The sequence below is a fragment of the Podarcis cretensis genome (genome assembly GCF_951804945.1).
Source record: "Podarcis cretensis genome assembly, chromosome: 12".
Taxonomy (NCBI): Eukaryota; Metazoa; Chordata; class Lepidosauria; order Squamata; family Lacertidae; genus Podarcis; species Podarcis cretensis.
Genome location: NC_137181.1, coordinates 26,219,599 through 26,233,798, shown reverse-complemented (window position 1 = coordinate 26,233,798; position 14,200 = coordinate 26,219,599). Strand labels below are relative to the sequence as shown.

Genomic DNA, 14,200 nt, shown 5'->3' with positions numbered 1-14,200 from the left:
TTGATTTACTGATTTGTGATGTATTTTGTACTTGTTTTATGAATGCAATTTTATTATGTATTTTATGCTGTTCACTGCCATGATTTTTTTTTTATAGTGGGCAGTATACATTTTCGGGAATAAAAAATTGGTTTTCCCCCCAAGGATTTTCAAATATAATTTCAGTTTTTGTAACTGAACTACATTAATTTGATTAACATATGAGCTGGATTTTTCATATAATGACCAAAAAACTACAGTATTCTTCAAAAAAACATTACTTCTCCATCAAGTTTTCTGCACTGCATCCAACTTACAGCTGGTCTTGCAGTTCCACAATGATGTACTCAAGTTGTTCCTTTTCCATTTTATGAGCCAAATCCATAGCTTCTACCTTCTGACGCAATAACTTCTTCTGAGAGATGGATTCAGACAGTTGGGTCTCTCTAAGGCGTACTAGCTCTTCTAGATAACCCTAGAAACACATAAGTATTAATTGTACTGCAAAATTTGCAAACCAAGCAACTAATACTTTAAAATTTATTTTTAAAGTATTTTGGTGAGCTCTCTTGCATTTGATACTTCTTGAAACTAGTAGTTAGAAAATGTTAAAACTTATTCTTTGGTAATTACCGTAACTATCAATAATAAAATGTTAAGGAAAAAAACTATTTAAATCATTCTGTTTAACAAATAAGTAGTTTTGTATACAGTTATGTAATTAATATGTTAGGTATACATCTGCCATTAATAGCAGGAGGTGTGACAGCCTTCCAATTGTTATAGTGTGTTGCCAGGAGCGTGTTTAATGTGTAGTTTTACTAAAGGAGCTGGGACTCAGAATAGTTCAGCCGGACCAATGAAAGCTGCAGTTACCCCAGAAGGGTGGGAAAGCTTCCATGGTGTTTTCTGTTAATATGCCTGCTTTGTCTGGTTGGCCACTGTGAGGATGCTGGACTACAGGCACCTCAGCCCTAATCCAGCAGGGCTCTTCTTCTGTTTTATGTTCTTACGTGACACAAAACATCCAAGATCATTCCACATTACTTTTAGTGTTCTAGATTCGCAATTCAGGAGATGAGAGTAATTGTTTTAAGGAATAATTTGAATTAGTAGTTTCAAAAAGTACCTGCCACTTCTACTAAAACATAGTCAAAGTTTCTTTTAAATTTAGTAGTTATAGCTAAAGTGTTTTTAAGCACAGTTGCTTCTATCAGTGGCTGAGGCTTATGTTCAATGGGTGCAGAGGGGAGATGTGGAATAAACTGTGGCTTCAGCACAGATGAATTGCCAAAACAACAGCGTTGTTCCTTTGCCAAACTCAGTATTTACACAGAGTGACATCAACTTCATCATATTTATTAAATTCACTACCCACCCTTCACCAGCAGGCTCCAGGGTTACAATAATTTAAAATTCAGTATTAAGAGCAGCCAAAACAAATTAGTCACAGGAATAGGGTGAGTCTTGAAAATACACATCTCAAGTGTCAAAAGCCAGGGTAAAGAGATGCATCCTAGAGGCTTCTATTCTTTAGATGGTATGTCAAGTTTTTGATCTTCTGTCTGCTCTTCTATAAAATGAAAGATAATCTACTATTTTCCAAGTCCTTCCCAAGCACTCTCATTTGGGGTGATATAATCTATATTGACTTCATGTGCTACCATTAGGCTAGTTGTGAGCTTTTACAGCAAGAGGAAAGTAAATGTGAAATACTTCTAGTGAGCTCCTTTTTTGTTTAAAGCAGCCATGTCTGAAGGTTTCCGTATATAGAAAGCCATACCAAAATAAAGCAATTATTTTCCAATGAAAGAACAAATTTCTCTAAAATTAAGTTTATAACATTTTCTATTTACAATTGTAACACACCAAATATCTTCAGCTTCTTTCAGCCAAAGTAAGGTTTTACCTTCTGCTCCAGTGTGAGGCGGTATTTTTGCTCCACCCGTTTGCATTTGTTGTACCAGCTGTTCTCATCCATGTTGAAAGGAGGACCAATGTTTTCTGGTGTGCTGCTTTCACTGCCACTACTGCCAAGTGTTCTTAGCTCTTCTTCATCACTACTGATGCTGTCAGAACTAAAGGACCAAGTTTGAGAACCAAGAACAGTTTGTTGCAAAATTCAGCTGAAAGATCTAGACTCTGCTTTAGAAATGCAAGCCATTGTTGAAGAGACCCCTAACTAGGGTTGGATGCAATTGTTCAAATCTGTTACACATGCATCATGAAGTTGCAAGTTCTTCCTTGTGCAAAACACTGGGAACTCAGTATTAGGGTTCAGTCACACATTTATTTATCTAGTATACTGCTCTTCATCTGAAGATCTCAAGGCAGTTCACAACACTTCTGTTTGCACCACCACTATCCCCTGGAAAAACTTGTGGTTTAGTGCTGAATCAGAACAAACATCAATTGGATTTTCTGCAGACTGCTGCTAGTTCCAATTTAGCATTAAGGAGGTTTTCCGGGGGAAAGCAGTGGGGCAAAGGCAAAACCACTCGGACCCACAACTCGAAAGTACAGGACAAGTGGAAAAACCACTTTGAAGTGTTTGAAGTGATAAATAAATGTAAAGCTAGCCTGGTCTAAGTTAAAGTTTACAGCCAAGAGGAAATTACGAGAATAAAAAGGTACCTTTGGGTGAACTTCAGGTAAGGTGTGAAGTCTATCACAGCTGGATAGTTGCCATCCAGGCCCTCTCCCTTGAGGCAGAAGCTTATACAAGGCAAGAAATCAGTAATCATATTAAATCAAGAAAATGGAATGATAGTAATACTAAATAACCTTAGCATATAATTTGATTTTCTCACAAAATTGCCAGTATACAGGAGATATGGAAACTATTTTCAGTAATGAAAAGTTAGGCTTGTGTTGAATCAAGAAAGAATTCTTGTGATATTTTAAATGAAAGTGCAGTCTATAATTATTTCAATAAATATATAAAAAATCAATACAATTATTGTATTGTACTTGATGTTACCACTCTCAAAGGTAAAACTGAGGAGATATTAGTAGGAACTATTTAATTCTGCCATATAACAGACAGCTATGGTTACTATAAAGCGCTGAGTGGCAAACAGAAAACGCTTAGTCACAGAATAGGGATTGATTGATCATAACACTAAATTATGACTTGGCACTCCATGAATAAATCTGCATGACTCTCAAACTTGCACACACACCCTCCCCTTTCTTCCTTTGATGCAGCCCCAATGAGAGTTTCAGTTTTAAAATTAACCACAGCTCCCCACTTTATCTGAAGTTGCAGAAACTGTGGGTAGTTCAGACAAGCCAGGATCAAAAATATGGTTTATAATGTTGGCTTGTTCATGAACCATTGTTTAATCACAGTTCTCTCAACTGGGATCTGTGGTCAGTTTAAAACTAGAAAGCAAATGCTTCTGATCTCCTCCTTGCAAGAGTGCCAGGAGAAGGGAGCATGTAAGTCTGAAGATTGCGAAGGTTAACATAATACTAAATCACAGCATAGTGTTACATCTGATGTAACACTTGGTGTCAATTTCCAGTTTTACCTTGGAAAAACAAGACACTCCTCCCATCTTCTGATGACATTCAGCAAAGCTAACTTCCTGAATGTGAGATACGTACATGCTGAGCAAGTAGCTGCACTTATATGCTCAACTCTACAACAAAAAACATAATGAAAAGGTACCATGCAATAAACTAGATTTAAAACAGGATACAAGTTTCAGACTGGCATTTTAGGACATATGCCACCAAAAAATTGAAGACAAATCCTTCAATTATATATGGGACAAAATAAGCTTATGAACTTCTAGAGTTATTTCCAATGCCAAATTTCATAAGCTTTCCCTCCTCATACTTCAACAACCTTATACCACAGAAAAGTTTTAAATCCACAGGAATACCTGAAATCTATAGCATTGAGGCCCAGCAGCATACCAGCTAGCATGTTTGCTTCTTCTCCCAGGACAATTGCTCCATCTTCATAGAATCTTCTGTAAGATTAATTTCCAGTTCAGTTATACTCTCTGCCATTTTAGTGACATGCTAGCTACACAAAGTTAAAGACAAACTGTTTTGTCAGCTAGCAATTTCTTATTTACAAAGTTTTCACAACTACTTTGCTCAATACTGCAACTGGAACCTCAACTCTTCCCATAATTTTCAAGGATATTGTGAAATGGGCAAACAAGTGTTAAACCCTATTTAATCACATCAACTGGCCAGTATAAAGTAAAATGTTACTCTGAAAAAAGAGCACATCTAGCATGTGCTAGATTTCGGTATTCCATCACTATATAAAGCAGGGGATCCAATTTGGCCCGCAACACCATTTTTCCAAAACCATGCCCACCAGTCAATCCACTGACATCTCTTCAATGGGCAGGTGAAGTCAGATTATGGAAGAGGGTGGGGGTCAATCCCATGTTGTTTGTGCACACCAGTTCCCCACAAGGCAGCAACATTTTACCCCCCACTCATCAACTGATGTGATGTGCGTGTTAAAGCCTGCTCAGAAACCTGCAGAGAACATGACTGAATTGATGAGTTTCATCCTGATAGCTGCTGCTTTTCTGGTTACTGTCCTCACCCCCACCAATGTAAGTCAACTCTGACAGGAGGGTGGGTTCATCCACATATCAGTGACCTGATGTGATTGTAAAATCAGATGATGTCCCACCCACCTGTCAAAGTGAGCCAGCTGGGGAGGGAGAAGATAAACATCTGGCAGATTAGGACCTTCCTTCTATAATCATTTTTAGAACAAAAAGTGAAAAGTTGAAAAAGTTGAAAAGTGAAAAATGACTTAAGTCTTTTATTATAATATTTATTATATTATATTTATTATAATATTATAATATATAATAAAAGAATTATACAGATGAACCTTTGAAATATACTTCAATTTTTTGTTGAATAAAGGAGATTAATACCTGGTTGTTTTGAAGTCTCTCAAAGCTGTGGAAATATATTCAGACAAATGCTTTTCCATAAGCGCTACTCTAATCCAAGCTCTTCCCTGAAAAAGAAGCAGCCATGAATTAGGTATTGTTAGACTGAACAACTGAATACAATTTATATCTCTGAAAACCATTCAAGCTGACAGAAGGAAAACAGTAGTGTCACATAGCAATAAGCAAAGCAATAAGCTTCACACTTGGTGATCATTCACCTGCAGTCCATTTCTCCCCAAATTAAGTCTAAAGTGAACAAATCTTATTGCAGCAAAACCCCAGTGGACTTCATTTTTTAAAAAAATTAAAAAATAAGCAAGTACTCAGAATTGTAAGCAATTCTGGTGGGTGGGTTTTTGTGTTTTTTTAAAGCAATCTCTTTCAAGTACTTGTTTGTGCCAACCCACAATGAAAGCACAGAGCAGTACTGGTTTCCTCCAAGTCATCCAAACCAGATGACAGCTGAACTCTCACCACTTGTCTCCTGCATATTCACGCATGCCACCACACAGTCCATATGTGAACCCAGCCTGCATCATGCATCCACCCCTAAATAAATGTACATTTTAAATATACCATAGAATAAGGTGGTAGAATGGGCTATATCATTCAGACTCAGTACTGTTTTTCTAAAAGCAATCATTAATCTGAGAAGCAAGATATAATTATCTAACAGCAGTCTTCACAGAAAATATATTCCTGCAACCCACCCAAGCTTAAGAAAGTTGTGACCACTGCTTTTACCTAAGTTTTTCTTCTGCTTGTTAACAAAGTTCCTGACAAGTAGGAAATAGGTAATAGACGTGCAAGAATGGCTAACTTTTCATCCACAGGGCTACAATGTCCTACCAGTTTAACAGATTTTTCATACATTCCCCCCAAAAAAGTTATGAACAATACATTTGTGCTTTAACAAGTTAAGAAATACAAAATAAAATTTATTGTACTATTTCTGTTTTTGTCAGGAAACTATATGGAAACTTTCAAGTCAAGAATCCTTTGAGATGCAGTTATATGAAACTCAAAATATGAATACACACCTACACTCACCAGAAAAAGATTCATACTAAAGTTTTCGTGTTATGAGATCTGATCAAATGCAGTATTTAAAACATTTTGATGATAGCAATGATCATGTTTACAGACCCATGGTTAGAGCATTAACATCACCTATTGCTTTCCAAAACACACATGCAACCACAAAGACACACCACTTGGCTCATCACAGAAGGTAGAATCAAAAACTCATGAACGAGTGAAGTTATATAACAAGTCTTACAGGCTTTAATAAAATATAAGGTTCCTGACCTGTTCACAGCATTAATTTACCTCAAAATAAACCAGCACAGAAAGCTTTTGGATATATCTATCAATATAAAATGTTTAACAGCAGCAAATAGCATAGGGACATTAGCTATAAATTAGAAAGTTTAAAAATGAATAGTCTTCTCACCTTAGCTCTTGAAGAACTGACATTTTCCATATTTTCAATGCTGCAGATGCAGTTATGTGAAACCTTGAGACAAGCTACTTTAATATAATCCCAGAAACTACGAGGACTTTCATAACCAAACCAAGTTATTTGACCTGAAACAGATATCAGAAAGAGAAATAAACAATTAAAATATATATGCCTGAATGATAAAATGTCTGTTCTTTATGATGAAGCCATAACAATTAAAACAGCCTGAACCTCATTTATATTTGCAATGTATAGGCAGATGATCCAGTGTCATATAACATAAAATCAGAACAGTTACCTTTGAGTCTATGGCTTAAAATCTGTTCCAGAATGGCTGCAAAATTGTTAAATTCAGGAGAAGAATCATCAATAGTTTCAAAACAGGATCGATCAATCAGTGTCTTGATAGAAAACCTAAGATACAAAAAGCATGAGTTTAATTCATGTTAAAATATAATGCAGGTTGGACAGCATAGTATTTTAGAGAAGCATATTTCTTGACAAAAGCACACCACTGATGTTTGTAATTTCCAAAACAAATACATTTAGATTTCAACAATATTTGAGTTTTCTTCACTATATTCCACCTTAGTATGCAAATATATTTTACTCCACAGCCAATCAAGCAGTTGATTTGTGCCTCTTCAAAGCAGTATATTTGTTCTGTTAAGAAGTTCAGATTACAATGGCTATTATCCAAAGTATTTATCAAAAGTGTTGAGTTAGTTCCCTGGAAGAGCATTCTAAACTCCTTCAGATGGGCAGCCTACATGAGCACAGAAGACTTCCTGATAGACTTCTAGTATGTGGAAGATGATGAATCTGGTAATGGGAACACAATGATGTGGGAGGGACCAATGAGCTTGCCCTAATTTCTCTTCCACCAGATAGTAGTAACTGAGTGGTACGCACTACACAATTTGTAAAAATAAATAAAAAATTGTTAGATATTAAACACTTCGAAATAATAAAATGGGTAAAGTAAAACACCACTCATGTGGATACACAATAGTACCTCCCTCCCTCCCACCCATCCCCATCTCACTAGTTGCATGATAAACACCTTTATCTGCATGATAAACACCATTGCTGCATTTACTCAACTGGAGAATCACAGCTACTGGTGCTGTCAGGTAGGCACTCAGCCTGTCTGTATCAAACCTGGACTGCAGATGTAGCAGCCACAGCACTGTACTTAATTGTTCCAATTCAAAAAACATAATGGAAAGGTGTATTTGTAGATACATCTGACAGGAGAGAGCACAATCATATGCAGAAGTAAGGATGAGGTTATGCTTGGTTGCCTGAAGACCATTCTGACTGCTACAAATGAGCAGGCAAGTACATGTTTCCAAAGCTTTGCTAGAAGAACTGAACGAGTGTTGAATAACAGAGTTTCGGAATTGAGTATATGCTCTGAGGCTTTTTAAAATCAAACACTGGCAGCAAGTACGCACCTTATCTCTCTGTTACAGCAGAGGGGAGGAGAGCATTAGTCTCTCTTCATACTTTAAAACTACAATGAATTCTCACACAAACTAAATACAGGACACAAAGTGGCACAAATCTGGAGGATGAAAGGGGGAGAACAGGACTTGGAGAGGGCTATCAGTTGAATTATGTGAGACAAGACAAGTTTGTGGGTGTTAAATTCACTGAAAGTTACCCACAGTGTGAGTTCAACACCCACAGCATTCTTTTTTACTCACATTTTGATATGACAATGTGTCCCAGTTCACATTAAAAAAACCTCCCCAAATATAGTTCTAAGTTGAGATAATTAAACCCTGGGGTTTTCTGACTGAAAATAAACAATTAACATGCTATAATACAGAAAAATCTACTTCTAATGTATAGAGCTAAATGAAAGGCAATTTCGACAGAATAGATCAACTAAGAATACAGTAATGGCACCATTAATGTTTAGAGCCTTAGTTTTAACTGTGCCAGCCTTTTTCTTCTTCTTTTTTGTAAGAGAAATACATGTTTGCCTGTGCAGGGTTCCAAGAATGTGCCATTACACATAAATGAATTTCCAGTGCCTAAACATTCAACATTAATTTACCAAACATCTATGACTCTGGAACATGTAAATATGCATGTGTAAGTGTCAGCCTACCAGCTTATACAAGAAACTGAGCATGTGAAATTCCACAAAGGTAAAGAAAAACACCCATAAACATAAATATGGCTATAACCACATTTAAGCCAAGTCTTCCTGATTGTAATATATATTTACAACAGATGATGATAGCAATGTTCAAATGCTTCCTGTAAAATACACTAGTATTTGGAATATTTATTAACTTTTCAGTTTTAAGTGTGAATATCATAAGACCTGGAAGACAATAAAACAAATCTTAAAAAAAATATATTACTGCCTCTCAGTAATAATATCCCCACCCCTACACCCCAGGATTGTGAATGAAATGACCCAAATTTGTATTATCCATGATTAATTTTTATTCAAATGCATTGCTTTTTCTTTATTTGTGTATGTAATTGAAGTATATATTACTGATTTAATAAATAAAGGAATACTATTGAAAAAGGAATACTATTCTGTTTGTCATTAATTTGGGAAGGGAGCATCACATGATGAGCAAAGAGGGGACTGATCATTTCTCCTATTTTCTTCAGTTCCATTACATGCCTGCATTTACCTTGACCACTCCATACCATCAGACCAGCACTGAGACCATTGTTCTGGAAAAGGCAACAGAGCCAATCTGGCTTTTTCACATCTAGCCACCCTTTCATTCCCCTCAACCAAACACAAACCCATACCAACAATGAAATAAGGAATGTTTTCCCTTCTTCCAACTCAGAACCTGCATAGATAACACAGAGAGAAAAGCCTCTCCCACAAATACAGCCTGAAGGGATGGAAGTGTTGACATATATGCATGTCTGGACCACTGCAGCTCCCATGGTATCCCCACTGGTGGCTTGACAGGTTTTCTTCCACTGCAACCTTGTTCTTAAGTGCATTGGGGGTTTTTTACCCATAGAACCAAATGTGAGATGTTCACTGACATGGGAGATACTAAGCTCCTACACTCAGGGATTCCAATGTCTGGTGAGAATGGTAGGTTTGCCTTACCTCAGCTATATCTTAGACTTCAACCTATTTATTGTGTGCTATGGAACTCAGACAAATGTTTTGATAGACGTAACACTTCATATTCATAGTCAAACTCTGAGACTGCTGGAGTTGGACAGAATGTTATGAACGGAGCATTACAGAGAGAAAGCACATATATGCTAGGAAGAGGCTGATATCAATCGACCAGCAAAATGCACATCATTATTAAAGATGGAGGTGGGTGGTGAGACTGCTCCCTGGTGAGATGCAGTGACACACCGTGGTTCAGTGAAATCTATGCCATTCCGTGTGAGACATTTTTTGCCTTTACTATAACAGTGCCACAAAAGCAGCCTTTAATCTCCCCCCAATAGAATGAATGGCAAAGCTAAACCATTCATTTGTATGGGGAAGAACTCCAGGGACACAAACACATGGGAACTAAGCCAGACACAGTATCTGTGGTAAGGGGAAGGTTTTGCCCCCTCTTAGTAATAGGAGCTTGTCATCATTACTGTTACACCAGTTCTCTTCTGCAGAGACATACCCTGTGTTTTCCTTAGTCATATTTCCTTAGTCACATTAATAGAACATCACTTTCCCTCCATATGCTTTGGAGTAGTACCATGACATTCAACACAGACTGTTGTCAAGCTGAAATCTGGTTCAAGTATAACCGAGCTGCGAGGTAGAGAGATTGCATCCTGTATAGCTAATGGGGCAAATACAAACTCAAGGGCTTAGTATAGTAATATTTCTCTCTTGGCATTCACAGTTAGTACAGCATGAGACTCTTAATCTCAGGATTGTGGGTTCAAGCCCCATGCATTGCAGGGGGTTGGACTAGATGACTAGCCCCTTCCAACTCTATGAATCATCAAAAGTGCCTGATGGGGCCAGAATCAGGCAGGCTATACACCTTCACTCACCATACAAATGCCCTAACACAGATCACATTCCAGTCCAGTATCCCCTACTTGACACATCTAACAGCACACATGCAATTAGCTGTAGCAAATTCAGATGGGAAAGGAAGATGGGAAAGAGTTCTCCACAGATGCTCAAGGGGCAGCATCAGGAGGGGGAGGAGAGAGAGAAGACGAATGCAAAAGTGGAGGGAATTCCCTATTCTGTTCCCGAAGTCTACCTAAGCAGAGTTTAGCTGCGCCCTGAGCATCCTTTTCACACACCCCACCACCATTCAGAGCCAGCGTGGGGGAGAAGAAGCTGGGGTTCCCTCCCTGCTGTTAAATGCAAGAGCGGAACGGAAAAAGAGAGCGCGGGGTGGTGGCGCTTACTCCGGATTAAGGCAGCAAAACCTGAAGGCATTTACTGTGCAAGCCCCTTGAAGCACAGCGGGGGTCTGCTGGGCACGCATTGCAGAGCAGGGCCGCCAACTGAGCGGGGTTATCGACGACACATGCAGCCCTATACATACGGAGACAAACCCGTGTGCCTGCGTGTGTATGTGGTGGAGCCAATTCACCTGCAGACGGTGATGAGATTCCGCCTCTCGACAGTGGCGTTGCGGGAATGGACGCTTCTCCTCCGAGAGGAGGCGTTGAGTCCCCCGATGTTGAACGACGCCATCTCGCAGCGGAGGGCGAGGCGGGGGCCTCTGGCGGCGCCTTTGTTCGGAGGGCGGGAAACGCCGGGGGTGAGGGGGGCAGCGGCTGCTCTACCGCCGCTCCTTTCCCCTGCCCCAGCTACCGCCCTAAAAGGCGGAAGAGGAGAAGCCCGGCAACCCCTCCACTAGGCACCCAAACGGGGGCAGCGCGGCTGGGCATGAGGCCACGGCGGGAGAAGGGACCGGAGGTCCCAGCAGCGGTAGCAGCGTCTCCTCCGCTCCGCTCGACTCCTCGCTCGTCTGAGCCTTCGAAGCCGCGGCTGCACCTCAGAAATCGCCTCAGCAGCACCCCGAGGCCAGGACTGCAGAGCGCCGGCTCCGCCAGCCAATGGCATGCCAGCAGGGGCGGGACCTAAAACTGGGATTGGTCTTCTAAGCAAGGGGCTCGTGGGTTCTCCCATAATGGCAGCAGCTGTCCGTTAGGAGGCTCGGAAAGGGCGGGGGAGCGTTGTGTGGGGCGGGGGGTAGCCGGGGGGTTGAAGTGGCTCGTGAGCCGGAGGTGCGCCCTCGCCAGCCGCAGTTGATTCATTCGCTCTCCTTTCTCCTCCTCGCCTCGCACTTATATAAAAGTCACGCTCCTTTGTTGCTGAGACTGTTATTCGCAATGCTCGTGTGAGCCGCGTTGGTGGGTCACAGTAAAACACACAGAGGCTTGTGTGGAGCCTACAACAAGGCAAAACAGAATTTATAGCGGCGTCAGGTTTTTGGACACCAAAGCTTGTTTCGTCAGATAACGATTTACCCGGCTAACATACATGAGAAGGTGGGAGGGTAAAAGTACCGGAGCCCAGTTCACTCCCCCCCCCCCCATAAAATAAAATAAAAATTCACAGCCTGGTGGATTACAGGCATCATTACACACACGTGTGTGTGCATGTCTATATAGGCATACAGAGATGTGCAAATGGGTGCATCCACTGGCTGAGGATAGCAAGTCATGCATATGAAGAGGTGCCATCTGGTCCACAGAAACATTATGTCACATTACAGCTGTTAAATCTTCAAGGTACCGAAAATTCGCAACCTGACAGTAAAGCCACTTTTTTAAAAAAACATTTCCCCAATTTGCTGTTTAAATATTAAGCTTACATTAGTTATTATTTATTTAAAACATTTCTACATGCCTCCTGTGTTTAGGCAGTGTAGAACAATATTAAAATAAATATTATCAAAAGTGTATTGTCAAATCTTGAAACGCAGTATTTTTGACGATGCTGAAGTCCCCTCTACTCTATATTTGCATGACAGTTTGAAATATAGCTCAGTCAAAGTTTATTTTAGGGACATAACAACTTCAGCTTTTTTTCTGACTGAGCTGTGTTTCAAACTTCTATGCAAATAAGAAACTGGGAACTAGTAACCAACTTCAGCATCATATATTTGTACCTGGACAATAAAGAGACAGAGCCCAGCAAAAGCATTCTTTTCATTTAAGGTATATGTGTGTGTGCTTACAACCTCTTCTATCATTCAATTAGACAATATACAACAGCACATGATAGCAGACCAACATGTATCAACGTAACACAATCCAAACTACAAGCAGATTTCTATATAAATCTGAAATTTTACAGTCAGGAACTTGATGGGAAAAGGCACTGGAAAGTGTTGGATAACAATTGCTTGAAGAGGCATCATATACAAACAGATCAGAATGAATACTCACTGAATAGCTGGCTTCATATATCTTCCCAGCAAACTCTGTGCAAACAACTCAGGATGAATGCTTAATAAACTCGTCATCTGAAAACAACTTATGTCCCAAGCACAAAACAAGAACTAATTGTGCATGCAAACCAGATAACCAAAGCAAGTGAGCTCAGCCACCTGCTATACATCAAGCTATATTTATATCACACATGTAAGCAAAATAAAATAATCTAATTCAAGAATTAAGATTTTTGAAAACATTGTTTTAGAAAACCCAGCATGCCAAGGATATGGGTTCTGTCCTAGCAGGGAAGAGGCAGAACTTCCCCCAAGTGAGGAGTCATGGTTCTTTCCCAGAGCTATGAAGGGGAACGCAAACAGCTGCAAAAATGGACTGAACTCCAAGGTGGGCAACTTTTGTTCTACAGTTTTGTGGCCCATTAGCAGTCCAAGCATGTTGTTTTGCCCATTTCTATCTGATGGAGGAGAGATTCTGAGGAGTGGTCCTCTGCAAAAAGTTTTATAGAATACTGTACAAGAAGTGTGAAGTCTGATCATATTCATCTTCACTCAAAAGTCAGTCCTACTGAGTTCCTGGAGTCAAGTAAATGAGTTTAGGATGTTGCTGTGCAGTGCAAGCCCATAAATGTCTACTCAGAAATAAATTCTACTGAGCTCAATAGGACTTACCCTGGCTAAGTGAATACAGGGGTACCTCGGTTTACAAACTTAATTCGTTCCTGAAGTCTGTTCTTAAACCAAATCCATTATTAAACTGAGGCACGCTTTCCCTAATGAGGCCTACTGCCCCCAGTGCCCTTCCACCGTTCATAGACCGAGGTAAAGTTCGCAAACTGGAGCACTACTTCCTGTTCTGCAGAGTTCGTAAACTGAATAGTTCATAAACAGGACTGTTCGTAAACTGAGGTACCACTATATAGGACTGAGCCTTAGTGATTTAAGCCTCATGTATTGAAGCACTTTCAGGGGCATGTGAAAATAGTGCTGCTGTGCTTCATTAATTATGAGTCTTTAGGCCATTTTCACACTTGAAGTTTACAGTTTGAGCTTGTTTATTCAGAAATAAGCCTGTTAACTCAACTTAGTCCCAAATAAAGGTGCATTACCACTGCAGGAGTAAATTGCCTTTCATAATTTGCTGAGACCACCTGGGCAATACTTTATTTCTGTTTTATGGCTTTTGACATTCCTACACATTGCAATTATGCAAATATTGTACTCTAGCTGCAAATGAAATAACACAAACATTTTTATTCCATCTAATGGAAAACACTGTTCTACTCAGTAAACTTACTGCCTCCTGAATGCAATAGGCATTTATCATGTATATTAAACTTACTACCCAGTAAGTGGGTTAGTACTGCATGCTTAGTCAGCCAGCAAATGGTGTTAACCAGTATCACTGCATGTGAATGTAGACAAGCTGAAATCTACAT

The 14,200-nt window shown here is 39.6% G+C and overlaps 1 protein-coding gene across 2 annotated transcripts in view; it reads right to left on the bottom strand.

Moving 5' to 3' along the window:
- The window catches only part of RUNDC3B (RUN domain containing 3B), a 31,884-nt gene extending 20,483 nt beyond the window's left edge, over positions 1-11,401 (bottom strand). For both annotated transcript variants that reach the window (XM_079948359.1, XM_079948360.1), the window contains exons 1-8: positions 10,953-11,401; positions 6,680-6,795; positions 6,373-6,506; positions 4,899-4,984; positions 3,870-3,959; positions 2,614-2,694; positions 1,889-2,057; positions 297-454 (exon numbers count right to left, since the gene is read on the bottom strand). In XM_079948359.1, the coding sequence (XP_079804485.1) occupies positions 297-454; positions 1,889-2,057; positions 2,614-2,694; positions 3,870-3,959; positions 4,899-4,984; positions 6,373-6,506; positions 6,680-6,795; positions 10,953-11,056 (938 nt within the window). In that variant the 5' untranslated portion in view covers positions 11,057-11,401. The remainder of the gene's footprint in view (positions 1-296; positions 455-1,888; positions 2,058-2,613; positions 2,695-3,869; positions 3,960-4,898; positions 4,985-6,372; positions 6,507-6,679; positions 6,796-10,952) is intronic.
- Positions 11,402-14,200: the final 2,799 nt, after the last annotated feature.